The sequence below is a fragment of the Ambystoma mexicanum genome, chromosome 9 (genome assembly GCF_040938575.1).
Source record: "Ambystoma mexicanum isolate Mex_15411 chromosome 9, UKY_AmexF1_1, whole genome shotgun sequence".
NCBI classification, from domain to species: domain Eukaryota; kingdom Metazoa; phylum Chordata; class Amphibia; order Caudata; family Ambystomatidae; genus Ambystoma; species Ambystoma mexicanum.
The window spans coordinates 909950026-909977880 of record NC_090931.1 but is presented as its reverse complement, the minus strand read 5'-3'; the positions used below and the strand labels follow the sequence as shown (position 1 = coordinate 909977880).

Genomic DNA, 27855 nt, shown 5'->3' with positions numbered 1-27855 from the left:
CGCCAGATGAAGTACACCTGCCTTCTTATAGACTAAGAGAAATAGATAAGGGAGAGGAATACAGAAAAGGAAAGCGGTACGCAAAATCCCATTAGATGGGCGAGTAAGAGAAGGGTGAGGAGAGAGAGAGAAATAGATGATAGAACATGAGATTCAAAGTATGTGATTCAATCAAAAAAGAGATGGACAAAGAGTATAGTGTGAATGAGGAAAAAAATGTGAAAAGAAACAAAAAGACGTCGACGAGAGAGAGCGATAGAAATAATGAAATAAGCAATGATAGACAAATAGCGAATGAGGCATCAGGGAGAGGAGGAGATGGAAAATGGAATCAACACCCAAGAAAGAAATAGAAAAGGACAAAGAGCGGCGGGTCACGTAAATAGAATGGAGAGGGCAACACACGAGTAAGCAGCAGGGGCGCAGTGACAAGAAATGAGGTCATCAGCACAGAGTCGTGATGTGAGAAACACGGGAAGATGTGAGGGAGGGAAGTAGACATGAGTAGAATGGAGAAGGTCTCGAAAGAGAAGGAGATCAGAGTAGGAGAGAAAAGCAGGGTCGGACAGGGCGGAGGGAAAGAACACGCTTTGAGGGAAAAGGACAAACAGCGAGAGAGAATGTGGGAAAGAATGAGGGAATCCGTGGAAAATGAGTGAAACTATAACATGAAAGATTATCAGAGAAAGTGTGAAAAATGTAATATGTTGAAGATTAGAAACAAACGAGGAGAGAAGATCAGAAAAGGGGAGAGACTGGAACCATCAAATGTGAAGAGCAGAAAGAAATGGGTGCAGTAATGCAGGGGGGGTGGGGGGGTAGAGAAGGAGTAAGCAGTATGTGAAGAGGAGAGAGAAATGGTGCAGTAATGCGGGGGTGGGGGGGTAGAGAAGGAGTAAGCAGTATGTGAAGAGGAGAGAGAAATGTCACAATGCACCAACATCACTTTCATGTCCTCCACTAGGGGGGGTGCCTGAAGACCTTCCCAGCCTTGTGGCAGACAGCTATAGTGATGTGAATGTCCATGGAATGCATTTCGTGTTTCCCTTTCAATTAGGATCCGTTTTGGAATGTGGCAGCAGTGTGACCTTTGCGAGCATCTCTCGCACAACGCTTGCTCTTCCCATTGGCAGTCCCGGGGTGGAAGAAGCAGACAGATGTGGCTGGAAATGGCTAACCGTCTATCTCTCACACCTGAAACAAGTGCTCATTAAGGACATTTAAAAGACCCAGGTTGCGTTAGTCCAGTGGTGGTTATTTGCTCAATGCTGTGATCGACCTTCTTGCTTCCAGTGATCTGCTCATATTTCTTGCTCCTGATGTTCCTGAATTCCCTGAGTTCGAGTTTGCTATGCATTTAGTGCTTTCATGTCTCTCTAGCTTTCACTGTATGGCACCCTCTTCTGCGAGAGTGCACCCCTGTTCCCGAGTCAGCACCCTCTTGCTGTATAACCTATTAGCACATGGACATTGTTATTGACCTCCTCTCAGCCAATCAGAATGTTTAGAGTGCAGTCAATAACTACTGGTATTGACTGCATTATAAACATTCTGTCTTCAGAAGAACACAGGTAAACAATGCAATTTATAGGCAAGATTTTGTTTCAAAAAGACACCTCTCTGGCAAGACCTTTTGTTGTTGCTGCAACCTGCTATTTAACACATGAAAGAGAAAGATGACATATGGGAAACGGCTCTCATCTTCTCATAGAGAAGCCGTTTACTTTTACATGACATCTATTGAATGCTTTTGTTAAACCCGTTTCATTTCAACCAATTTGCAATTGCAATACTTTTTATGAAGACAACCATGCGATTTAAATACTACAAAATAAAACCAAATTTCATTCATTAGTTGTCTATTTGCTCAGTCTTAAAGCACCATTTTGTACTTCATCACGAAACATGCATTGCTGCTACCACCATGTGCTAATAGACTTATAGACCTCGGGAGGGGTCATTAACGCTTAGCATAATGACCATTCTCCAACTTATGGCACAAGTCGAACGTGTCATTAACCTGCGATAACGACCCCTCCGTCACTCTATAGGGCTATAGTATTCTGACCTCTGTGGACACCTATTTCTGAAGCTTGATGGCATTGGAAACCCTTCGTTTTTCTAGTTTCCTTATTCTTCATTTGTTCTTTTTGTTTTGTGGGCTTTGGGGCCTGAAGAGTTTGTGGGGTTTTTCCCCGTGCTCATGCTTTTCGGTTCACCTTTACTTTTCAGTTGTGGTGTGCCATTTGATCACCTATCCTTTACTCTTTTGTTCGATTAGGCACGATTTGTAATTTGCTCCTTGTCTGTGGATGTCACGTGTTACGCTTACTAGACTACCCTTTGTTGTTACAGCTTCTTCTGTTTCTGTGCGATCGGAAGTATTTGTTGGCACTGCTGCTTTCTCGGGTGGTGTTTCTTTTTCTTGTGAGTATTGTTTTTTTCTTTTAATTAACTCAAATGACACCACCAAAGTTTTAAGTTTCACATGCTGTGTATTTGCTCGTCAAATAAATAGACTTTGCACACACCGTGTGTCTAACAGCAATCTGTAATCAAAAGGAGCTTTCGAGTGTTTACACTACATCACTATAAATATGTTTGCAATAGCATTCTTCAATTGTAGAACCTGAGGGTTAGTGTGTTTTCACGATCACGCTTTAAGTGCAATTAAAGTTCATGGTGAATGCGCACTCTGTGTGATCTTCGGCCTAAGTTCCCGCCAATATCCCTTGCACGGTGTCTTCCCTGGATAGGAACTAACATGGGCAAAGAGTGAGTGAGGAAATGGTAAGTGAAATGTCAGACGGATGCAAAGAAAAGGATTAGGAACCACCAGAGAGCACACGTTATGCAACCTGCAAGGTGGAGAGGCATGAGGGACAGAAAGAGTAACACAAGGAGTAAACAGCAGGTTACAAACAGAAACTAAATGAGAGGCCGTGCAACAAAGTGGTGACAAAGATGCAAAGTCACATTAAAGCCATGATAGCGAGGATGTTCGGGACAGTAAGGGGATGAAGAGACAAAGAGGGGACTTGGAGCTGGCGGAGAAAATAAAGAGGAAGGTAAGGGGTAGGGTAGTGAAAGGGTGGTGACATGTGATGGAGAACAATGAAGGAAAATAAAGAGGCATCACGAAAGAAGAAGGAAAAAGATGCCAGTAACAACATCCAGGCAAGAAAGACATGAGTGGAGTCCTTCTGCTGAGACATCTTTATCTGCATGTGCCTCGCACTATCCGTAATATAATAAACATATGATAAACATGCCTGCGCAGTATGCTGCACACTATTGCCCCAATTACAATTCTATTTCTTTTCCTCATCACACTGTAGTGTGATAGGCCACCTGTGACGTCAGTGTAGTCTGAACCTTTTTTGATTTTTAATACATAAAATGATGCTGATAATTCTGCTTCTGAAAGGGGACTTCACTGATCAAACCTCCATTCATAAAATGCTCTTCGCTAAAAGCATAGTGCACACATGTGCCCGCGAGCACACGCAGTGGTTGGGGTGGCCTTCGTAGTCAAAGACTTCCCTTTCCCCAACATGATAGTTGTGTGTCTTGTGGTGGGTCAGAAGAAGCCGGCAGACACTTGGAGGACATTTTGAGTGTGGTTTATTCAAACAATAAGAATAAGGTCTATCTTTCCCTAGCGCTAGAGGGTTTCCCTGCCTACATAAATGACTCAAGGCGCTCGTCAGTCATAACAATTCTGAAATGAAGATGTCCTCCATCCAAAACTAAGTCTGACTGACCTTACCACTATTTGACTAATTAAAATTATACTCGGAAAATGTCTCTTCCTTCTGGTTGGTCTCTTATAGCAATGTCTCTATGTGTTTCTTTTTTCTCATTAGTAAGATATCTTCACATAGCCTTTTGTCAACATTTGGACAAGGTCCTGTGTTGTATATGCCTCTGTAGTTCTGGCTTTTTTAAGTTAGCTATCCTCTGTACCAATGGGATCCTTTCCCTTTCCTGGGGTAGCTCAGTTTGATACCATCTTCTCTGTTCTATTTTACTTGACCTCAGTTCCTTTTTAGAGTCCCCCCCTTCTTTCCAGGTTGTTTGTCTCCAATTCGTAACACCTTCTCTTTCCAGTTTATTAGCTATTTTCAGGATCACTTGAATACAGTTCAACTATACAGGATTTCTGTTCAGGAACTCGTCACTTTCCCTGGGACGAGTTTCTCTTGGTATCCTTTCCTTGATACCTTCACTCTCAGGCTTATTCGTTATTCTCGTGGTTGTATTCATCAACTTTATGGACATTATATTTCGGAAGTCGTCACTTTCACTGGGACGAGATTTGCTGGTATCCATTCCTTGATACCTTCGCTCTCTGGCTTATTTGTTGTTCTTGTGGTTATATTCATGCAGTTCAATTTTACTGCTTTTATTTTCTATATCTCTTCAATTTCACTGACACTGAGATTAATTTCTTCTAAATAACATGTCCTGGTGGCCTCCCGGTACTCCCACTCTCCCTGTTACCCCAGTTTTTGCATCGGAACTCTTTTGTGCTCAACTCTCACTTGGGTTCTCTACCTCTACTCTTCTGCTCATATTCCTCCCCGGCGTCGGTATCTCTCACTCAGTTCTCTTCCTCTACGTGACCGGCTAGGACTACAGGTCAGGTCACAGGATGTCTTCTGGATTCTATTGCTTGGTGGCTTTCGTGCTGTTCAACGGGCAGACTGCACACCACCAAGTGCCTCCACAGGGATAAGGCTTCTCCTCTTCTTCAGTGTTCTCTTCTCGGAAATGCTGAGCTTCTTGCATTTCCCCCTGCTGTGCAGGACTCCTACGAAAGACACAGGCTCTGTGGCTCTGCCTACTCATGGTGTCCCCTCGCCCGGGGGCTTCCCCTGTGCATGCCTTTCGCTGTCTGGTCATGCTTCGCCTCTACTCTGCAGACTCTCTCTCCAAGAGGCAGATCATCCTTTTTGTGCACACTGGGATATTTTAGTTCTGTCTTCAGAGAGATTCCCGGAGCTTACAATGGTCTTTACATCTGGTAGTCGCATATATGCCATTATGGTGGATGGTCTAGGGAGTTTCTCACGGGTCCTTGTCCCCTAAGGGGGAGTCTCTCCCAGTGAGGTCCAACTTGCCTAGACCTCTAGAGAGGGTCCTGCGGGGCGGGCTCACCTCCATAGCCTCAAAGGGGGAGGCTCCCCCTAAGGGAGAAGGGATGAATAACCTTGATTCACCACAGTCTCAAAAGGGCCTGGTGGTGTAGGAAACTATAAAAATAAAGCAATTTCCTGTCACATAGTTTTCAAACTAGATCAGTGACTCATCCATGGCAGGACTGTGTTGAGTCAGATCTGTCTTGGCTGGACCCCAGCCAGGCATCCTCTGGGTAGAGGTCAGGAAGTTTTCCTTTTGATGCTCCTGTTAAGGACTATTACCTCCTCTCCCATGACAGAAAAATCACCTAGGTGGTGGGCTGGGAACTCACTTCAAAGACATGACTACCAGGATACAATAGCCCACATCAGGAGGCTGATAACCAGGGACTCTTTCTAGGTTTGCAGATAGATGAAGGGGCAGAGTTAGAGTAACCTGGGACAGAGGTACAATCCACTGAGGGGTTCCATGATCTTAGCTTCTGTTAGGGCCACCCAAACCTTCTGTCCCTCCTCCTCCACTTCCGGCAGACAGAGCACTCTGGCTTTGACATCAGAGGGCAAAGGATACTTTGGTACAGCAGCCTGAATTGGACTCCTGACAACCGGCTTGCTTTGGACCAGTCAGCTGTAGACCATTGCCTATTAAAAAAGGGGCCTCCCCTTGTTGGTTCATCGTTGGACTATTTGAAGAAGAAGGAGGAGACGAAGAAGAAGAAGAGGAGGAGAAGAAGAAGAAGAAGAAGAAGAAGAAGAAGAAGAAGAAGAAGAAGAAGAAGAAGAAGAAGAAGAAGAAGAAGAAGAGAAGCAGAAGAAGAAGGAAGAGGAGCAAGAAGAGGAGAAGGAGGAGGAGGATTCACTGGAACTCTGTTGGGAATACAGTCTATTCCAAAGTCCTCTGCTATAGAGATGAAGTCAGAAGGCTCCAAGTCAGAGGCAAGCTCTGCTCACTTCCCATCCAAGGCTGAACCAGGCCTACTGCAACTGAGGCACTGGTCCGAAGAACCCTGCTCACTGGGGCGGCAGAACGCTCCAAGTGTTCTCTCCACCCTCATCCTGGGCAGGTGGTGAAGAAAGAAAGGACAATCCTTGCCTGTGGAGACACCAGATAAAGCCTCCTAGCAACCCAGAAGTCAATGACCAGCTCTGGCCCTTACTCTGCACGAACCCCTGTGAACTACACTTACCCAGACCTCGCCTGCCTGTCCCAAGCTTCTTCATGCCTTGTGCTGTTGCTGCATGAAGACCCAATCATCCAGCTCACCAACCAGATGCTAAATCATTGCCTCAGAAAGTGCTTTGAAACCTGGCTTGATGCTGGTGAGCTGCAAGAAGAAGACAGACAGGTATTTACAGTGGCTCTGTCCCCCGGGGCCACATATGATGGCCCTTGTGACTTGTAAGACCTCACGCTCAACCTTTTTCCAAATATGTCTTTTTTTAATGACATTGCTGCTGAAATACTACCTATCCTGCCCGTGTCTAGAAAACCCAGAGTGCCCTTTTCACTATAAAGTCTGCATTATCTGTGCCCTCTCCAGTGAAGGAGCGTGGCGTCTTGGTTCAGTGTGTTTTTATTATTTGAGTGCGTTTTTAATTTGATAAAATGTCTTCTATATTTATAGAACTGTGATTGGTCATTCTTTTTATTTTGGATTCATTATACTAATGCTGTTTGGGTTGCCACTGTTACCAGCCCACACCCCCTTCTGAAGAGTATAGCCTTCCCTCAGCCCACTTTCCGGAGGGAGATTGTGCCTTGTTTACCCTCACGATTCGGATCCCTTCTGGATTAGCAGTAGTGTGGGGCCGAGTAGGTGCTTTAACCACTGCTCACCCCAGGACTCCCAGAGGCTACACTTAACTGAACCCCTACAACATACGGTACCATGTACAGCACCTGATGTTTAAGATGTTTCTGCTGCAATCAATGTTTTTCTCAGAAAAATGCTCTGGTTTTCCTTCGCAGTAGCCCTTATTATGTTTCGTCCCTTGACCTCCCCCCAAAATAGTAATAAGTCAGAAAGAGGGTTTACAAATGAGAGACAGATGGTACTGAAGGCTAGAATTGAGGGAGAGCAAAAGATAAACAGAAAATAGGTCTGGGGTCAAAAATGGGGGCATGACTGAGAACGGATGAGCAGAGATACAGACTGGAACATGGGCCTTCACCCATTATATTCATTCATAATCTTGCTGAAAGCAAATTACCCTAGCGCCGCAAGGGGCAAACTGAACAAGTAGCACACCGAGACAACAGTAAAGAGCCAGGATGGCATCAAAATACACGTAGTGATAGGGAACCTATGAGAAAGGGAATCGTAAGGTACACTCTAAAAGGAATATACTGACACATGTAATGTTCTAAAATTAATTGAAAGGTGCATATTGAAAGGAAGATATCAAAAAAGGAAGAGCATATAAAAAAAAGAACCAACCAAAAAGGGAATCATGAGGCACATAATAAAAGGATAAGGAGCATATTGAGAAAAGAACCTACCAAAGACGGAATTGAAAACAGCGTCATATTAACCCCTTAGGTGCCAAGGACGAGTATGCGTGCCCCTTTTCCACAGACTTGCATAATAGCCTGGCAGTAAAAGAAATCTACTGTCTAGACTAATCGTACTAAAAAAGCGAGTCTAGTGTCTGCAGTGATGGTCTAAGAAAGAATGTGATCAGATGGACCTGGGGCTATGGAGATGGTGTCAGGAGGATGCCAGGAGGATGCCACTGCGAAGATCTGAGGCTGAGGTGATGGTGCTATAGATGCATATGGCATTGCAGTGGTGCTATAAGGGAGAACACAATGAGAAAGAGCTGGCGCTTCAGTGATCGTGTGGGAGAAGATGCTTCCGAGATGGGCTAGTGTCTGCGGTGTGGGTGTAGCGAAGGTGTAGGATGGGCCTAGTCCTAAAGGAGATGGTGAAAGAGAGGGTATCATCGTGGCAATGGGTCTGTAGAGATGCTGTTAGGGAGGATGTTGCTAGAGGGGTTTATGTCTGAAGTGATAGGGCAAAGAGGGGTGTAATTAGGGGAGCAGGCACTCCACTAAAGCCATCATAGATAATAACTCATTCCACTGGCTATCACCGATCCTTCTTTTTCAAAGCTCTGTTGACAATAGCCTTCATTGCTACCCGAAGGAATGGTGTTTCATTTATCGATTTCAGACGACTAAACCGATAGATCAATCTTGACAGAATTTAAACCTGTAACTATGTATTGCACTCGGATCTTGGCAACAAACACTTGAGCCACTGTTTCATCTTGCTAGCTGTGAAAATGATGAGTGCCTGTGAGGAATTCGACCATCCTTGTGGTGGGTGTGTGCTCACCTGGGCTTTTTAGAATTTTTTTAAGGAACTTGAATGATGGTAGATCAACCTCTGGAAAATGGGTGGGGCTAATCTGCACACATTTTCCTATGCTCACCACATGACATACACATAGACCTGTATACTCTGTGGAGACACACCCTGTAGGCACAGTTCCCCCAGTCATATTTAGTTGGGCTATGCCAGCAAGGAATACACATGTCATCTCAGAGGGGGAGGGCAAAACTTTGCTCCTGCCATGGCCAGCTTATTTAATTCAAAAAGGCTCAATGGATCCGCCCTGTCCTTTTATTTAGCTCTGTAGATGGTGGCTGCAATTAACATACGAATAGAGGGTACTTCAAACAGGCCCACATGGGCCTGGCTGCAAAGGATAAACAAAGGAGACAGGAAACCCCAAAAAGCTTTCAGGTGCACTGTGTCAACCTGAAGCCAGCTCCCTCCCTCAGTATCGCTTTGACAGTGAAATGTCATATCTGTGCGTATTACAGTAGTAATCAACGCGCGGAGACCCCATTCAGAAGGTACGATTATGTGGATTGACGGTACAAGAAATTCTGGTCATGCTGCAGCTTTAAGGGATACCTACCGCTTTAACCAGGAACCAGAGAGAGCTCCTTTTACCAGTGAGACCCTTTGACTCACAACAGACAGGAAGATGGGTGGGAATTAGTATTACATGTTGTCACACCTTTACCTTTTCTGTTGAAAAGCATACTGGTAATGACCTCACACATACAGGAGATTGTTTGTGGGGGCCAAGGATTGGTTCATTAGGGTAGGCTTAGTCTACACCAATCCCTGTGGTCCATTTGGCTTTAAAAGAGGGCTGAGCTGGCTGGAGGTACAGTCTGCCTCTCATCTTCTGCCAGTGAAGGAAGGACCGGAACTCCAAGAGGGAAGCAAGACCCCCCCTGGCCCCCAAACATCTCCCAGTGAACAGACGGAGATACTGAATCCAGAGGACCCTCCAGCAGCTCCATAACCAGTACTCAGCCAGCACACAGCGTGCCCTGCTAGGCTCTGCAGCAAGCTTCCTACGTGTGACGTGCCAGAGAGTCTCTGTACCAAACCAAGGACAAGGTAGCTGCCTGCACCACTCTCCTCAGCTTTGGGTCATCCGCCTTAAAGGACGAAACAAGCCCAGTGAAGAAGCTAGGAGGAGTGCATCAACAAGCATCAACTGATGTCTACCTTAAAAGACATTTTCAAGTTAGTCGAGCCCCTCGAGCTTCAACCGACTGCACTGCTAACTGTTGTTATGCCGTAGTCGCTAACACCGTCTGAGAAGCCTCGGCCTGTGCTTCAGAACCACTGACCAGCACAAGACAACAATTCCTGACCCAGAGCCACTTTGTACTCCAACCTGCAGCCGTCCCTTCAGCCTCGCTCACCAAACTGCCTGCCACCTGATACCAGCAGATGTCTCCCATCTTGAACACTGTTGCAGAAGCTGCAAAGCGCCCTGAAACCAACTCGACCCTTTGGAGCATCAAGAACATCTACAGCACAAGGTACATTGTGGTTCTGTCCCACTGGCCCTTCTCCAAAGGCCCCTAGTGACATTCTATGATGCATTGCTAGCTTTGTGTTGAAATCAAGCATCTTTGAACTATTGCAATTAATTACTATTCCGACTACCCTCCTTTCAGTATCCAGAGTACAGGGTGGTTTGCATTTTGTAGTGTGCTAGAACTGTCTGTTGTGATGATATTAAAGTAGATATTTTTATACAACCTTGACTGGACAGTCCCTTTTATCATTGGCTAATAATTGTATTTTTGCTTTGTTGGAACTAACCAACGATCCACGAACTTGCAGAGATAAGCCTGCTGTTCCGACCACACTACCAAAATTGGATAAGGAGATTTATAATTGACTTGTGTTTCCAATCTTTTTGAATCCCTTCTGGTGTTCCAAAGGTGTGGGGCTGATTGATGGTTTAGAAACCGATATTCATCCCTGGACCACTTGTGCCCCGGAAGTAGATTCATCACAGTGCCAGAGTAGGTGATGATGGCATGAGGTGGTGTTGGGACTGCATTGGAGTAAGGGATTTATAGGATGGAGCGAGGGTGCCTTGATGGTATTGGTGATGTCATTAAACAGAGATGGGAATTCAGTAAGGGTGTATTATTATTATCATTATTAGGGTATTTATTGAATGCGGACCTAGCTTCTGGAAGCAAGGGAGCACTTTACAATCATAGTGGATAAAACAAGGTTAGGGATCAGAGAAACAAGGGAGTGGGTATCTAACAACAGGCCAGGGAGGGCAATTGTCAGCAATGTCAACCAGTAACCAAGGAAGGAAACAGTGGGGATCAGATCACCCAGTCTCAGGTAAGGTGGGGAGTAAAAAGTGTGTGGACCTAGGTGTTAGGGAGGAGCCATTCCTTTAAGAGGAGGGTCTTGAGCCCCTTCCTGAACTGTAGAAGAGAGAGGGTGAGTCAAGTGTTGATGGGATGGAGGTTCCAGAGTCTTGGGGCATAGACATAGAAGACCCGTCTTCTATTTTTTCCTTTCTTCACCGGCAGAGTTCATTACACATATCCTTACATTTGGTAGATCGTAGGGCCCCAGAGATGCTGCATTTCTGATGTGATTGGGTGAATTTCGTCAGTTAGTGAAGAGGCGAGGAGTATTTGATGTTGTCATTCGGTTTCTGTAAAACCTACCAGCATGCCCCTATACAACACAACCAACATCAATCATAACTCACAACCTCATCATACACAGAATCCACATACACACCATATACAGAAGAACATAGAGACCACCATCTCAACAACCAACAGTTTCCCCTCTCTACTCTACATGCACCCTCAGGCCCCATCATATGTGACGACAATAGAGCACCCATTAACCACCGACCTACGGGACAGAAGAACTCATACCAATCCATCTGGCATCCATGAAACCTTCCGTCATGAGGAAATACACTTTTCTGACAGCTCTCTGTGCCAAGGGACACTGAAAAGTGCAAACCTGGTGCTTCAAAATACCAAGTCACATGACATGAAACAAACCAAACATAACCAGGATCTGCTGATGCGTCAACAGTGCAAAATTTGAAGAGTAAAACGTGAATGATGTGACAAGCTCTTTCCAGAGCAGCCTGCCAGGCTTGGTGCTTGGCTGGTAAGGGGCTTGCGTCACCTAATCCAGGATAAAGGAGCTTGGGCCATGCCCAGCTCATCATGGAGGGGGAAGGCGGGGGCGATGGTGGGGCAGGGCAGATTAAGGAGATTAGTAATATTAGTTACAGAGATGGCAGGTCTTGCACGCAGGCATCAGTGGGCTCACTCCAGCCCTTGCCTATTGCTCCAAGGCCTGTCATGTCCCACCTCCGGGATCACTGAGCCCTGTAGCCTCGCTCGGAGGTCGGTGATCTGATGGCTCCATGTCCTTGGGTGCCTCGGTGCACTCAGGCCCGCTCTGACATGTTTTCAGGGGTGAACTGGAAACCAAAAGGCCGGGCCCTGCATGTTCTTTTCGAAGTGGCCCCATATTATACCATGCAAGCGAGCATGGCATCTTACTTGTGTGTGCTGCATGTAGATATGTAAACTTTTTCACAGTGCCTTCACAGGAACATCTCCAGACTTCCCGATTGGCCAGCATGCCACTGCTTGTTCTGGCCAATGGGGTGCCGACATGATTTTTTAGAACAATAGATGCACAGGTGAAAAAGGTGGCAGAGACCACATGTCTAATAACAGGAGGTGTGCAAGCATTGTAACCAACAAATAAGAAAACCTTGTCGGAAACAAGAAAAACACCCATAGAACATCATTAAGAATCCAGTTTCCCCAGGGCAGTGAGACTACTCGGTGCAGTCAATAGTGGTTCCTATGACATCTCATCTGAAAGTTGAACTCTTTGATGTTTCTGCAGGCATTCGTGCTTGTGTTCTTGTTGCCATGGCTTGGGATGTCCTTCAGTTCCAGCCTGCAGCTTCTCCTTACCCACTGGTGCTACCCTTATCATCTTTGTTTTCGCCTCCAGGACCAGAGTGGCTTTCTGACTGCTTTTCAGAGGGATGCCGTTGAGTAGGGTGATGCGCGTGGTTTGCGTCATTGCTTGCTCTTAGTTTCCTGGCTGGTCATTTGCTTGCTCTGCTTATTTTTTCCTTGTCTCTTGTCCTTACGCCATGATAGTCAGGTCTGATTTAGCATGTTTAGACTCGTCTTCTTCTCCTGCTTCAAGCAATGGGAAGGACAAGGCTATATCCAGTTAAGTGCATCATACCAGCAATGAGCTATTATTCAAGCACTCTCCATTTAGAAATATACAGCAACTCTGGCATAGGAGGATATTATCTTCCCAGAATCACAAATTGAGCTCCAGTGTGGAAGGCAATATTAGACCCTAGGTCTCTTGAATCAATAGCCAGAAACATTGCTTCTAGGGGTCAATGCATACTCACATTACTTTCTTTCATGTTGTGACCATTCTCGTAACCATTACGTGATCTGATCGCATGACCTGCTTCATGCTTAGCTGGTTGGGCACTTAGTATCCTCTGGCATGTGGTGTCACCTTTTCTTGGCACACTGGCATGCCAATGAACTTTCCCTTAAGCGTTGGCATCTGTTACAGAGGCCTTAGTGTGTTTGCGTGTTACCTTGGAATGTCTGCTGCAGTGTGGGTCATTCGCCTGTCAGCTAATGAACTCTCATTGTCTGACTGGTTCTTCTTCTAAGAAGAAGGATGCAGCTCTCTGCTGGATACCCTTTAAAAGGACCTTTGCCGCTTCGATTAAAGGGAGCTGGATCTGCAGGGGGCAACCTACTGTTGCCTTCTTTCTCTTGTGGGTAGCCTCAGGTATGTCAGACCTCCCCCTTGCTGAGGCATCACTCAAGACCCAGTAAGCATCACCCTGCCAGCTATCAGCATCAGGGAAGCTGCAAGGAACTGGAGACTGTCACAAATAGAAAAAGATCCAAGATGGAATCGAATGAGAGATGTTCTGGGTCAAGGAGTAGACTGCTTCCCTTGTGGCCCACTCTGGGTAGTATTGGCACATCCAAAAAGCAATCATATCAACTGGCAGAGCAAATACAAATATTGCTGAGTTTAAAAAAAATATGTATATTTTTTTCTAATCTTATAGTTGGTCCCCTTTCAATTTTTCATCCCGGTTCTACCTCCTGAACTCAGGCTATGCCATGCGTCACTTTATAATAAATACATATGGGGATTCCTGTCATAGCTAAATAATGCAAGGATGACAACTTGAGTTAACATTTTAGCCTCCATATCCCAACCCTCGCATCCCTTTTACCGCTGTGAGTTTGTTAGAGTTGAACACCGACACGTGTCTGTGGTTTTGTTGCGCACTCGCTTTATGCTCCCTTACGGTTTCCCGCTCACCTTTAACTCTGCTCACGACAAAACCAGCTCACCCATGCCGCAATTATTTATCTTCCTTTAAATGTTGTGAAAACAGAACAATAATATGAGGCCGGGAAGCCCGAAAAGAAACACAAAACACAGGTTACAAAGAAACATACAAGTGCTTTATTTAAAAAGTCAATTGACAAACGGATAGCTATTCGGCTCTCAGAGTAACATGAAAAACTTCAATGAGGGTTCGATGTGTTAGTGAGAGAGACCGCACATTGGAATACCCGGGCTTTTTATACAATTTGTCTAGCCCTGAGCCAACCCTCTTGTGGGTTAACCATTCTGCGAAACAGGTCTTTGGGTTCCTTGCCAGGTCAATCCTTTAATATATACATTTCGATTAGTTTCACTGATATAGTTGTACATTTACATATAGGTCAACGGTAGGACAAGGTCTTAGTTCGCGACCCCGACAAGTGGCCTGCAGGCATTTTAATTATTCAGTTGCACAGAGGTCACAACGGCCAGAGTTTTACTCAGAATGTCATTTGGCCTCAATTTTGATGTCCAGGGTGACTTCTACATAACAAGAGAACCTAAAATGGCGGCTCAATCGAAGATGGCGACTTACATTACTTTCTCTAAGGTCAAGACCTTGCTGTGGAGTTTGTTTGCACATGATGTGACAACTTGGCGTAGGCCAATACACATACAATTGTTACAATGGGAGGCACAATATTGTTTCTATTCTGACAATGTGTGCCCTTTTGCCTACATTTGGTGACGCAGGAGTTCAGATTTAAGCTGTTATTTATTGTAGCAATCACCCCTGCGTGGGGTTGGGGGCGTACATGACCAGTCACAGCCCATCAGCCCAAGCCTAGGCAAGGGTTGTGGTATGCTACGAGCCATGTAAGCACCCCTGGCAAAGGGGTGATAACTATTTTCATGCCGTGGGTTGCCCAGGCTGCAAATAGTTTTATTTTTTATTTTTATTACGCGAGTCCAATCTTCTGTAAAAAAAACTAAAGACAAGATTGACGCTACCACTGGAAAGGGGACTTCGTTTTCCATGGCAGCGACTGGGCAAATGGAGCGCTGGGACTGGATCACAAGGCTCCGGTCCAGCAGATAAGTGGGGAGGGATAGAGGAGGGGGGACGGGTGAGGGATGTCTTTGGGGATGGGGAGAGAGTGGGAGCATGGGGAGGCAACAGGGAGAGGCTCCCTGTTGCCTCCTCATGATCAAGATGGCACCACCCAGGAACAAGCCTCAGTGGCTGGAAAAAGGGGGCGGTACACAGTGTATTTTGACCTGCTCTTCCAGCCACCTGATTGGCCCTGTACCCTTTCCTGGGTGCGGATAACACTTTTCCAATCAAAAGCATTCAGCCCTCTGACAGGATTGGTGACCTGCATTTGCTGGACCTGGTAGGTGGAAGAATGTTGGGAAAATCAAAAAGGCACATTTCACACCAGGAACAGAATGGAATGTGAGAATAATGAGACTTACAGGAATGTTTGGCCTCAACTGTATGATAAAATGTAAGAACTTCGACAAGGCTCCATGAAGTGCCTTTATAGGGGGCATGTCTTTATAACAAATCATTTTTATAAGGAATGCACATATGACGAAACTTAGATAACGACAAAACATAACAACTTTTTTCTTCTTATTTGGGGGGTCTCCCCAACCCCTGTTTCCCCCAGCTAAAAACCCACCCCAACCATTTCCCCACAAGATTGAACCCTTTACCCCACCCCCACATACATTTTCATTTTTTTTTCCGTTATATATTCATTCTTCATTACATTTTCATTATAAAGACTGTATACCCCTTTATATTGTCTTACTTCCTCCAGTATTGATTTTGGGTAACATGGAATCACTTCACTTCCCATTTATTGCCCCAGATGTGGGCCCTGCAATACAGATCTCACAACATGGATCTTACTCAAGGTGGTTTTAGATGCAGAGAAATCGTGAGAGTGTTCAACAATTGCCCCAGTCCATCACTATGCCTTCTTCAAACTCTACCTATTTTTCCTTATTAAGTACTTCTGATTCAGCTAGGCCTCCTCTATTCACATCCGACACTTGCTGTGGGATAAGCAGGCCCCTGAACACTTCCATGATATAGCAATCCTTTTTTTCGCCAGTATCAATAAAAAGTGGCCAACTGTTCTCCTACGTTTCTCCCCTTTGGTGCCTGGTAATTTGCCCAGCGGGGATAAAAATGCCTCACATTTCAAAGAGCTATGAAGCAATATATACATTTTCGTTCCGGCCAATTTGTTTGATGCAAACTCACCGGTAATCACGCACTGCGTAATACGATACATCTGAGTTTGCTTGCAGCGAACAAATCAGTGCAGGAACAGGGACGAGGAGAAAGACGGATGCCGAAGTTAAGGGAGGGGTATTTGGGTTAGTTGTGTGTGTGTTGTTGTATGTCTGTGGGCCTCATTACACGGACGGCGGTGGATGCCGGTAAAATACCGGCACCGCCTTGGAGGAAAGGGGAATTACCGCCCTATTCCAAGGTTGGTGGGGCGGTAATTCCCTCTTCCCCCATTGCCCTTCCCCATTCCCATTTTTGCCCCATAGGGCATAATGGGAATGGGGAAGGTGCTAATTACGGCACCGCAAATTGCGGTACCGTAATTAGCTCCCTGGTCCCTTTGCGGGTTGGTGTTAACGGCTGCAAAAAGCAGGCGTTAAAGTCTCCAACCCGCAAAGGGACCTCATAGTAAGGCGGTAAGGGTTAACGGTCACCGGTACCATTAACGGTGACCGTTAACCCTTACCGCCGTCCGTGTAATGAGGCCCTGTGTATGTATGTGTGAGCATGATTCGCTAAGCAGGGTAGGAGGAAGGGACAACTGGACGGAGAGAGGGGATGGGCTTGTCCCCCACAGAACACAGGGTAAGTAGTTGGGAGAGGTGGGCAGGGGAGATTATGGAGGTTGCGGGGGTGTCCCCCACATAAGAGGATGGTTGGGTTGGGGTGCAGAAAGTGAAAGATGTTTCCCCGCAGTGCCAAAATTGGACCCGGGCAACCGTACTTCAATGAAATCGGCCTGCAGGGAAACAAAATAGCACCTTAATTTTATCAATGACTTTCTTCCAATAGCATTGGACCACACTACACTCCCAAACCATATACCAAAAACCTGCAGAGTCCTGACTCCATCTGGGGCATGTATGTGGCATCTCTGTGGCAATGACATGCATCCTAGCCAGTGTCAAATATACCCTGTGGAGAAAATTAAAGTGAATCAATTTAAACCTGGCATTCCTGCACATCTTATTAAGATGTTTGCATATCGCAAGCCATTCTCGGTCAGATATTATATAGCCTAAATCATTTTTCCACTTCCCCTTTACATTGAGAACTGGTGTGGGCATCTTACTTAATAATACCTTGTAAATCTGTGAGATCGTGCGTCTCCCGTCTCCTATCGAGAGAAAATCCTGCCGCACCATGGAGGTCTGTGGCTTCTCCGGGATACCCCCCCACAGTACAGCCATTCTCTCAACCATCCTTGCGTAGCTTAGAAAATGTCCATGCGGCATATTATACTCCTCAGCCCATTGAACAAAGGAAAGCAACAATCCTTCCCTGAAAAAATCCCCCAACAATATACAACCTTTAGACTGCATTTTCAAAAGACCCATATCCCTAATTATTCCAAATAGGGTCTTATGAAATCCCTAAGGTAACTCTGGGTGATCAAATCCTTCCATGGAAAACCGGTCCAGAGGTCTCTTCCATGCCCTTTGCACTATGCGTACTATACACGCATCAGTATCCCACATACATTCCATCCCCTGCCGATATTTCGTAAGGCAAGGCACGGCTTTTTGAATGAAAATGCATGATATAAAACACAAAGACACCTCTACAAAAAGTGGAGTCATCTCAAGCTAGCCAACATTTGGAGGGTAGTCATGCCAATGACATCAGAATGCTCATTCTACTCCATACCGCTACTGCCACTCAAGGGCTGATTACTCGTCACCCCGTTACCACTTAATTAGGCAACTGTGGATATGACTACAGGAAAAATACACATTTTGGGCCATGCCCTGTTAAGCTTACTATTAAGAATTCTATGTTTGCACATTCTGTGGGACCATTTTAGGGACCCCTTGACTATTTGCTTTTTTGCCTTTCTATTTTTTTGATCCCTGTCCCATTTTTAGTGCTCAGAAGGACCTCTACTGAAGTCTCCCTGCCACTGCAACCCTTTTCAATCAGAGTATATAGACCTGGGTTGGCTATAAGGCAGCCAGGCCTATGGAAGCCTCTTAAGCCATAGGGTGATAACATCACCCTAAATTGGTTTTGGTGATCAGCTGGAGTTATTTAGGTTATTTAGTTTCAGCTGGTGTTATTTAGGTTATTTAGTTTCAGCTGGAGTTATTTAGGTTATTTAGTTTCAGCTGGAGTTATTTAGGCTATTTCGTTTTCGCTTCACCCTGGGTGCAAGTAAATTTACCAGATTAGTAGCCCAATATACCTCTTTTGGGTAGCCATTGGGTATCAATGTGGTTTTTTAAGTCCTACTCCTGAATATTTTGTTTTAGTGGCTTTCTTTGTTTACGGGAACAATGGGACAGGCCTACAATTGACGTTGTGCACACATAGGCTCTTTGTGAGCCCAGCAATGCAGCCTCTAGAGTGGGATGAACTGGTCTATATGCATTTCTGTTCCTGAGTTGGCCATTCCAAAACCTGTGGGGGTGGTCTGGGTTGAGTGGCGCATTTTGGGGCCAACCACATTATCTGGCCATCTGACCCTTCGTTTTTGGCCCCCTAATGTGATTTATGGGCTGGCTTTTCCCAGTCCCTGTTTGTGTGGATATGATTAGGTGAGAACATGTTCCTGTTAAATTCTGCTCAGATTTTTGGAAGGCGCTGGTTTACTTACTGGAGGGTTTTCATTCATTTTTCAGTCATTACTGCATTTTTAGGACCAGGTTCGTCCACACTGGCTGAGTCCTGTGTCCTTGGCTGGTCTGCGGTTGGGGTTTGTGGCTGCTGGTCATCCTTTTTGGGCCTCCTCCATCCTCATGCTGACTCCACTAATGTGCTAGGCTAGGCCTTCCAAACTGAAATCTTCTCCAGCCTGTTTTACCACAAGATCCCTGCTTTACCGCTGCGGTCATCCCGCCTGAGTGCGGTCGTGGCTGTTGCCTGGAAGGGCATTGAGACTCCAACACCCCACTTCATTTGATCTTCAGGACCGTTGTGGGTTCCCCCACCAGAGTCTTCATAGTGGGGTTGTTTTCAGTGACTGGGTACCCTTTCTTTGTTTGTTGAGCCACTGGAAACTGTTTTGCTGGGTTATCCCATCTTTTTGGAGTCTTTCTCACCACTGTTTTCACTTCTGGCCTGAGGGGCTCATTCTTACAAAGGCACTTTGTTCTTCTTTTCCATTCTTTTCCCCCACTCCCTCATCTCTTCTCTCTGTCTGCACTTGCACATTCTGAATGTTCACAAGGCCTAGTAGGTCAGCCTCTATCATTCATTGGTATATTTGCTTTTCATTCCCATGTTTCCTCCCTGTTGCCCTGTGGGCGCTTTGAAACACAATTTAGTTGATGTATAAGCGCCTTATAAATGCACAATAAATAAATACATGTTTGAAGTTGTTGTTGGCCCAGGGTTCAATTCCCTGTGAAGTCATGGCCTGTAAACCATACCAGGAAAAGAAGCCTCGAACCAACACTATGAGGGCATATCCCTGGGCCCTGGGTTAGTGGGTTATGCCAAAACTTAACCCCAAGGGTTGACGTGGTCCGTGGTCGAGGCTATTCACAGGTTGGCCTCAACCCCATTATCCCTTTGATTTCCATTGGGGCTTCTCCTGTTTTTCTGCATCGTCTTCTGGAGCCCCTGCCTCTGCATCTGTTCATTGGGGTCTCCTCTAGGCTTCCCCTGGGCTGTTTGCGACTAAATCCACACCTGTGGGGAAGAGCTGGGACTTGACTGCCTTTTCCCCAAACATGAGGATTGCCTCTTGACTTTGCTCCTTTGATTTCTGTGGCTAACATTTTACTCACCTGAAACTCTCCAAAGTGACTTTGAGGGTACCTACGTGCCCCTTAACGTTTATTTTTCTGCATCCATTTTCAGTCCAGTGAGTTTTATGCCAAACATCGAGACTGTAAGCATTTCCTGGAATTTGTAATATGTTTCAAAATATGCATATTCCACTTCAGTTAAGTGAACACTTGATTACACCGTAGCTAATTCTGGTGACATTGTATCACTTGTCCATGAAGTGTAATATCTTGGTGTTCTCAGCTTCACATGTCTGTTGACTTTTGGTGGCCTGTGGCTGTGTTATAGTAATGTTTTCGCACAAATAGGTCATTAATTTACTGGGATAAGAACATTTGTATTTTCCAAACGCTATTTCTACGAGTCTAGAAATAGGGTGAATGTGTTGTGGTTGGCAATGGCATCCTGTAATGACTATTTTAATGGGTGTTTTAATGCCTGCTTGGCTTCGCTTCCCACCCTATCTCTTCATATGGAATGTTCCAATCACCAGGTAATGGACCTACAATGTGATATAGGACTGGGGTGTGTCTTTATGGCATGTACTGTTTTTATAATACACTAGGTATATTTCTTCCTATTCTAGGTATAGGCCCTACCTGACCTACCTGTCTGCTGTATTGACTGGTTGCTTGGCTACCTTCAGAGCCTCAACTGGTAACAGGCTCTTTCTTGATCAGTCACCCATGCACTGCCTCTGCCTCTGGGCCTACCACGCACTGAGGGGCTCCAACTGTAACCCTTCAGTCCCTTGTCCTCCTTGCACTACCCAGAGCCGCACTGCCCTGGCTGCACTTACTCAGAGCATTGCTGCTCTGTTTTCCCCTCCCCTCTCCCTTGCACTTCCCCCCTTCCTTTCCCCTTGCACTTCTCATTCTCGCACTCGCACAATCTGAATGACACAAGGCCTAGTAAGATTGTTTGTCTTGTCCTCCCTCTGTCTTCCCTGTCGTGTCTTGTCGCGCCTAGAAAGACTTGTGTAGAGGTGTGTTATAAATGACTTATCATATCATATGTGTTTGTTTACTAAAGTGCTTATTTAAGTGATAGAGGTGTATACACACAAACACACACGCCTACTTCTTCCTAGAGTTAAGCATGACTTTTCTGTCACATCACCGTCTTAAGAGGGGACTGGCTTCCCTTTTGGGCTGGATGCTCCGCCCCATCTCAAGGTAAGAGGTAGTACAGCCCTCACTGGCTGCTCTGCCCCACCTCATGGTAAGTGGTAATACAGCCCTCACTGGCTGCTCTGCCACTCCTTAAGGTTAGGGGTTTTAAGTTCTCAACAGAGGGTTGGGTCGAAACCATCATAACACTTACAATTACCACCAGCTGAGAGTAGGGAGTGCTGCCATCATGGAGGATATATCCCGTAACCCTAAGGAATGAGTCCTTCTGCAACAAAACTGAAAGAGGGATCACAAGCTTTATGGAACAGACGGTGGGCTCGGTTCAGAGAAGCCATAGAATATGGCTGTTCCTAAGGGCCTATCTAAAAGGGCTCTTCATTGTTCACACACCCACTACTACAGAAAAGACTAGGAAAGGCCCAGAAGATAAGGGATTGAAGCCGGGGGCTTTGGAGAGAGCATAAAACTCTTTAGGGAAGGATCCAAACCTGCGTCTAAAATAATTTGAATGCAAAATATAAAATCAACATGTAGCTAACACAAAGAGCCAAAAGCATAGTCGTCATGGGAACATGGGGAGAGGAGCGGCCATCTATTAGTATATAGACCTTAGCAGAGATGAGTTGTGAACAATGTCTACAGCTTTGAAGAGCAGGAAGGGGCACATCACAGAACTAACATGACAATCTCACAGGAATTTGGGAAGTTCTATAAACATTTACATGAGATGACAATGCAAGATGTGAGAGACAGTGCCCATCTGTTGAAACAGATCCTGCTCCCACAATTCCACAGCTGACTGGCAAAGAATGTTCTGGACTTGAAAGAGACATTGAACTATATGAAGTGGAAAATGTGATAAGTCAATTACTGAGCTACAAAACACTCAACCAAGATGGTCTGCGGGGCTGATGCTGACAAGCCTTCTGGGTGGCGCTGAGCCCAATTCTGACTAGATTCTCCAACAAAGACACTAAAGCAAAAAGCTTCAGTGACCAGCAGGAGATCTCTAAGAATCTGAAACTGGGAAGTGATCTGATACTGTGTAAAGAAATATAGGCTCATCTTGCTGAGGAATGTGTATGTCAAGATCACCAAGATCCTGTCCTTCAACTTGCAAGAGGTGCTTGGGAAAGTCATAAGTATGGGGCAGTCTGGGCTTATGGCCACGGCAGGGGTGGCCATGACCATTGAGGGCCTGATACAGATAGCAGGTAAAGACAAAATGAGTGTAGAATCGGAGAAAGCATTTGACAATGCTTGCTTGTAATAGTCTTCAGAACTATGCAAAACATGGGCTTTGGCACAGGCTTTCTGGGATAAGTTCAGGCAATGTAAAAGTGGGATCCAGAGCCTGCATGCATGTTAATACCATAACTTCCTCTATTTTCACAATTGAGGAAGCAATAAAGCAAGCCTGCTCTCTTTCCCCTTTGTTTTTTGACATTCTTGGGTTATATTTGTTCTTGATTGTCAGCAATCCTAAAAGGAGCATCAAGGTGATCTTGGACATGCTGAACAGGTTTAGCCGGCCTCATGCTTTAAGGTCATTTTGGACAAATAAGGGCCTTACCAATCTCCGATGGGATCAGGAGTGGGTACAATAAACATGTGTTTTTGCAGTAGTTTAAGGAGGAAGGAATTTAGATGGGTATATGCTTCTTTGGAGACACCTGAAGAATTATGACTGTCAATTTTGAGCACTGATGCACTGTCAAAGGACAGACTGTGACCATTGGTGCACTCTTAATCTGGGAATATGGGGGAAAATCAATACTCTGAAATGATGGTACTACTGGAGCTGCTCTATGCCTTATCAAATGGGAGGGGGCTGATAAAGGAATTGTTTTACTTGAAGGTCAATACTATCTTCACCAAATTGTCCGGAAAGGGGGATAGCCATCTCTGTCAATCCAGAAACTGCATCTTCTGACTGTGAAAGTAGAGCCTGGCCTTCCAAATATAAGGGCATATCAGCAGTCCTTGGTGTTGCAACAGACCTCCAGTGCAATGGCAGTCCATGAAAAAGATTACCCACTCTGGGTTTCAAGTTGAGGTGGCGGCCTGGTGGTGGCCTGCCGATGGAGTTGTCAGTCAAAAGATACAGGAGCCCACACTAAACGATTTGGCTGAGTTTTGTTGCATTAACCAATTGTATTGTTTGCAAGCTGATCATGCTAAACTGGCACAAATGTACAGGTCTGGTGAGGCTCTATTTGGTTCAAGTAGTGGATGATGGGAAAATTATATACCTGCAGTAAAGGGCTGCTTCGTACACACAACATTATATTATACGGGAACACATTGTGTTGACGTTCTGTGTGCTAAACACTGGAAATGATGCATTTGTTAAAGTCCCATAGACTTTGCTAGACTGGCTGGAATTGCCATCCCTTCCTTGAACCATCTCTACTGTGGTGCACTAGGGTCAAGCAAGATCTCCAAAGTATGAGGAATGTTTGAAGCAAAAGAAGAGTTGTGTTTTTGAGAAAAAGTGCCCAGACGGACAGATGGACTCAAGGGAGCCCATCAGCGACCAGTAATGGAAATCGGCTGTCCTTGCCATACTAAGCCTTAATGTCGATCTGTGCATGTGTGCAGACCTTCAACCATCTCTACTAAACATCTCTACTTTTCTGATCTCCTACACACAGAGTCTGCCCACCCGTGGCGTCTTTTTCAAATTCTTTCTCGTCTTCTGTCTCCTTCCACCCTTGACTGCTCTGTTAATTCTAATCTGTCAGCCTTTGACTTCGCTCTATTTTTATCTTCTGAGGAAGCTTTTCTTCATGCTGACATTGAAGCTTCCATCTCAACTGAACTCACGACTTCTACTCCTGCCTCCTCTGCCTCAAATCTCCTGCTTTTAACCAATCTCGAATGCTGATACTTCTCGCCTATTAGCTAAAGCTCACCCTACTTCCTTTCCAACCGACCCAATCCCATTGGCACTCATTCTCAAAGTTTACCCTCCTTTAGTGTCTTACCTCACCTCTTTCTTCAATATCTGTCTCTCAATTTCCACTTTGCCCATGTCTTTTAAGCTTGCTTCTGTCATCCCAATTTTAAAGAAACCTTGGGCTGACCCACTAATTGTTTCAAATGTTCGTCCTATTTCCCTGCTACCCTATCTCTCTAAATTACTTGAAGGGTTGGGCTATTCTCAAATTTCTACCTTTGTTTCTAACTCTTCTGTTCAACCACAATTACAGTCTGGCTTTCGCCCACTTCTATCCACGGAAACTGCTCTTCTTTCTGTTTTGGACTCACTACTACTGCACGGTATTCTAAACACTCATCCATTCTTATGCTTTTGGACCTATTTTCTGCATATGACACTGTTGACCTCCCCCTTCTATTGGCGTCTCTTTCTTCCTTTGGTTTTGCAGTCTTGGTCCTATCCGGGTTTCAATCTTATGTATCTCATAGATCATTTTCTGTTTCATGGGCTGGCAAATCATCTAAATCTTTTTTGCTTGCCCATGGCTTTCCGCAAAGGTCCATCTTGCGCCCTTTTCTATTCTCTCTTTGCATGTCCCCTCTTGCTGCTGTTATTTCTTCCTTTGGTCTGTCACACCACTTTTATGCTGATGACACTCAACGTTTTCTCTCCTTTTCTTCTGAGATTCACCACACTCTTTCTGCTTGTCTTCTGGCCATCAAATCTTGGATGTCTTTTCAGTATCTTACACTTAATGAAGGCAAAACTGAGGTTCTCTTCTTCTCCGCTAACACCCTTTCCCCTCACCCGCGTCCTTTGTTTCTTTCCTCCATCCCAGCTTCCAATCTCGTTGCACTTGCTGCTTCCACCTACACAATATCTGTAAAGATCATCCATTTCTTACTTTTCAAGCTTCTAAATTGTTGATCTCCTCTTTGATCTTCTCCCGATTCTGTTACTGTTCCTCTGCTCTTTTTAGGCTCCCAATTTCTCGTCTTGCCCTAAAAAAATCTTTTTTAACTCTTCACTTGATCTCTTTTGTCGGCTTCCCTTCCAAGACTCTATCTCTTCTTTTCTTGCTACTCTTGGCTGCTTATCTTTTCACTCTTAACTTAAATTCAATTTCCTATGCCTTGTCTTCAAATGCCTCCATAGCCGTGCTCCTGACAAGTTCTCTCTCCTAGTCTCTTTCTATACCCCTTCTCGTTCTCTCCGCTCCTCCTGTCAATTTCTCCCAGTGACACCGCACCCCCATGTGCTCAGTCTCGTTTTCGTGTTCACTGGAACACCCTCCCTTATTCTCTTCATTCTATCTCTGTCTATTCTTTATTTCGTAAGTCTTTGAAATCTCATCTTTTGCAGCATGCTTGATTAATTATTTTCTTATTGTTTTTTGTTGATTAATTTTATTGTACCGTTCTCTGTTCTCTGTACAGCCCCTTGGCTTAAGGCGCTATATAAAACATAAATAAATACAAAAACAAATACAATCTCCCCGTGATATCATCCTAAACATGATTCCACCAAATGGTGAGGATTTGGGTCTGGCTGGGCTCTGGATTTAAAAGGCACTGACCGCAGACACGAGAATAGTGCTGAGAAAACAATAGTGGAATCCTGGAAACTGGAAATGTCGAAATTTACTACTGCCATAAAACAAATTACATGGAGGCTCTGAGGGAAGAAAGGCCAAAATGAAGTCTTGTTGCACCTTTCCTCTCCTCCACCTCTTACATTTATCCTCTTCTCAGGTCCCATTCCCTTTCGTACAAGAATCAAGAATTGACCAAGATGATTCTGGCCTTAAGATTTGATTTGAGTTATTTGTAATGCGCATGTACCGAACAAACTTAACTGCGTCTGGGAGCAGATGTTACTATAATCTCCGAAATTTATTTCAAGCAGAGAATCGAAATCCACCCGCATAGAGACCTGTACTATATTATTTGAAAAGGTGTGTCTTCAGGGATTTGCGAAAGTGTATTCGCGTTTTCATGTTCCTCAGCTCCCACGGCAGGCTGTTCTGTAATTTACAGCCGTGCACTACAAAATGGCTGTCTCCCTTAGAGATACAACGGGAGGAGGGGACTGCCAGTAAGAGTTTATCAGAAGAGTACAGCGATCGATTTTTTGATACTGCGTCCGACTTCTGCGAGGGATGAGAGTGCCAAATTATTCAGGCATTTATAGATCAGGCACAGAATCTTGAAATCAATGTTATCCCTAACTGGAAGCCAGTGGAGAGAGTGGCGCATAGCTGAGATTGGAGTTGATTTTAAAAACCTGAGTCTGACTGCCGCATTTTGTGCCTTCTGTAACCTATTCATGTGCTTCGATGGAATGCCAGCTAGCATACTGTTTCCACAGTCTAGTTGCGAGTTAACTGGAGTCCTAACTGTGGTGGAATGCTCTTCATGTGGGACAAAAGGGAGACCTAGTCGGAGCAGGTGCAAGGAATAAAAGACTGATTGTATTTTCATTCCCACTTGGCTTTCACAGCCGAGATTGGCTTGCTAAAATTACCCCATTGTGTGCTCAGGTCTGTCCCTGAACCCTTTGTTTCCTTTTCCCGGTCCCTCCCTCCTGGCCTTCCTTTTTCTCTGGGTCACTGTCGGGATGCAGCTCCTCTCCCCCCAGTGTCCGACTACGGCCTGATTATCTCTGCCCAGTACTTCTCTTGATGCTAACTCTAGATCCTGGTGATACAGTAACACGCTTTTCATTTGATCTCCCTTCATCTTGTGTGTGATAATGCTTTATCTGCCGGGTAAACATTTCAAGTTGTAAGCTGCTGGCCAGTCATAAAAAGCTACTCAGCATCTCAATTCTACTCATACGTGCAGCACACCAGTTCTGACTCGCCAAGAATCAAATATCACTAGCCAATAGCTTGTGGCCGGGGCACATTCTGGCTGCTGTGTTGGCATTAACTAAGTACTGCACTCGTCCCACCTATCATATTTCCACCTTCCTCTAGGCCATGCAGGTGAAGAAAGCACTTTTTTGTTTACTACAACGTTCGTAATGTTATACTATGTGTATTTGTGAAGTTTGAAAGTACCATTAGGGCAACTAAGTAGAAACAAACCACATGCTTGTTTAGTTGATCAGGGTTCGGGGACCAGGAGGCTCTTGAAGAGTTCCTGGAAGACTTGCTTTACAAGCTCCGTAGTAACTGTCCCAGGCGGCTGGGTCCAAAACCTTGAAATGTAACCCCCCCCTACAGTAGATTTGGTTACGCAATGGGTTTGTAGGAGAGGCAACAAATGCTGTGTAAGCTGTTATTGAACTGGCCGAAAGATGCCCAGTGGAGGAGTGCCATCAAAGCTAGTGGCTGGCAGTGAGGGAGCTGGATTGGGAACTAGTACAGTTCCGCTGGTTCTCCTTCCAAGGTAAAGGGCCTGCTCCTTCTCTATACAGGCTGTATAAATGCCCTTGGGCACCTGCTTGAGCAGAGCTGGACCTCCAGGCGCTTCTCCCGTGGCTACCTTCTTTCTCTTGAGGGAGATCACCCCCATGTCAGATCTCTTACCTGCCACAGAATTCCTCAAGGTGGATCTATTTGTATTCTTCCTGTCCCTTTTGTTGGAATTTTCCCCTTTTTATCTACTCACCGACATTCAATTTTTGGTTTAAGTGGATTTCTTTGCTCTCTTTCAGGCAATTATTTTCAAATAAATTGGGTAAATTCCTCAAGGCAAGGTCAGCTGGGTCTTTTGTAATAAGGCAATTAGTCTCTTTTGTATGACAGCAAGTAGAACGTTGTGCTGATTCCAATACAAACGCTTGCGGAAGGGTGTCTGCTATCAAGCAATGTGGGGAAACATGTCAGTAGGACATTCCGTACGGCATTTAAATAGGCTATTGAATAAACAAAACAATG

General features: G+C 45.1%; 1 protein-coding gene across 14 annotated transcripts in view; it reads left to right on the top strand.

Annotated features, from left to right (window-relative positions):
* The window catches only part of PCBP3 (poly(rC) binding protein 3), a 307825-nt gene that overhangs the window by 28651 nt on the left and 251319 nt on the right, over positions 1 to 27855 (top strand). For 13 of the 14 annotated variants that reach the window (XR_011274715.1, XR_011274714.1, XM_069616061.1 and 10 more), the window contains one exon: positions 2356 to 2427. The exons of the other annotated variant lie outside the window; for it this stretch is intronic. Coding sequence is in view for 10 of the 13 variants with exons in the window: in XM_069616061.1 (XP_069472162.1) it covers positions 2356 to 2427 (72 nt within the window). In the remaining 3 variants the exon portion in view is untranslated. Of the gene's footprint in view, positions 1 to 2355; positions 2428 to 27855 lie in introns of those variants that run through there. 14 annotated transcript variants of the gene reach the window in all.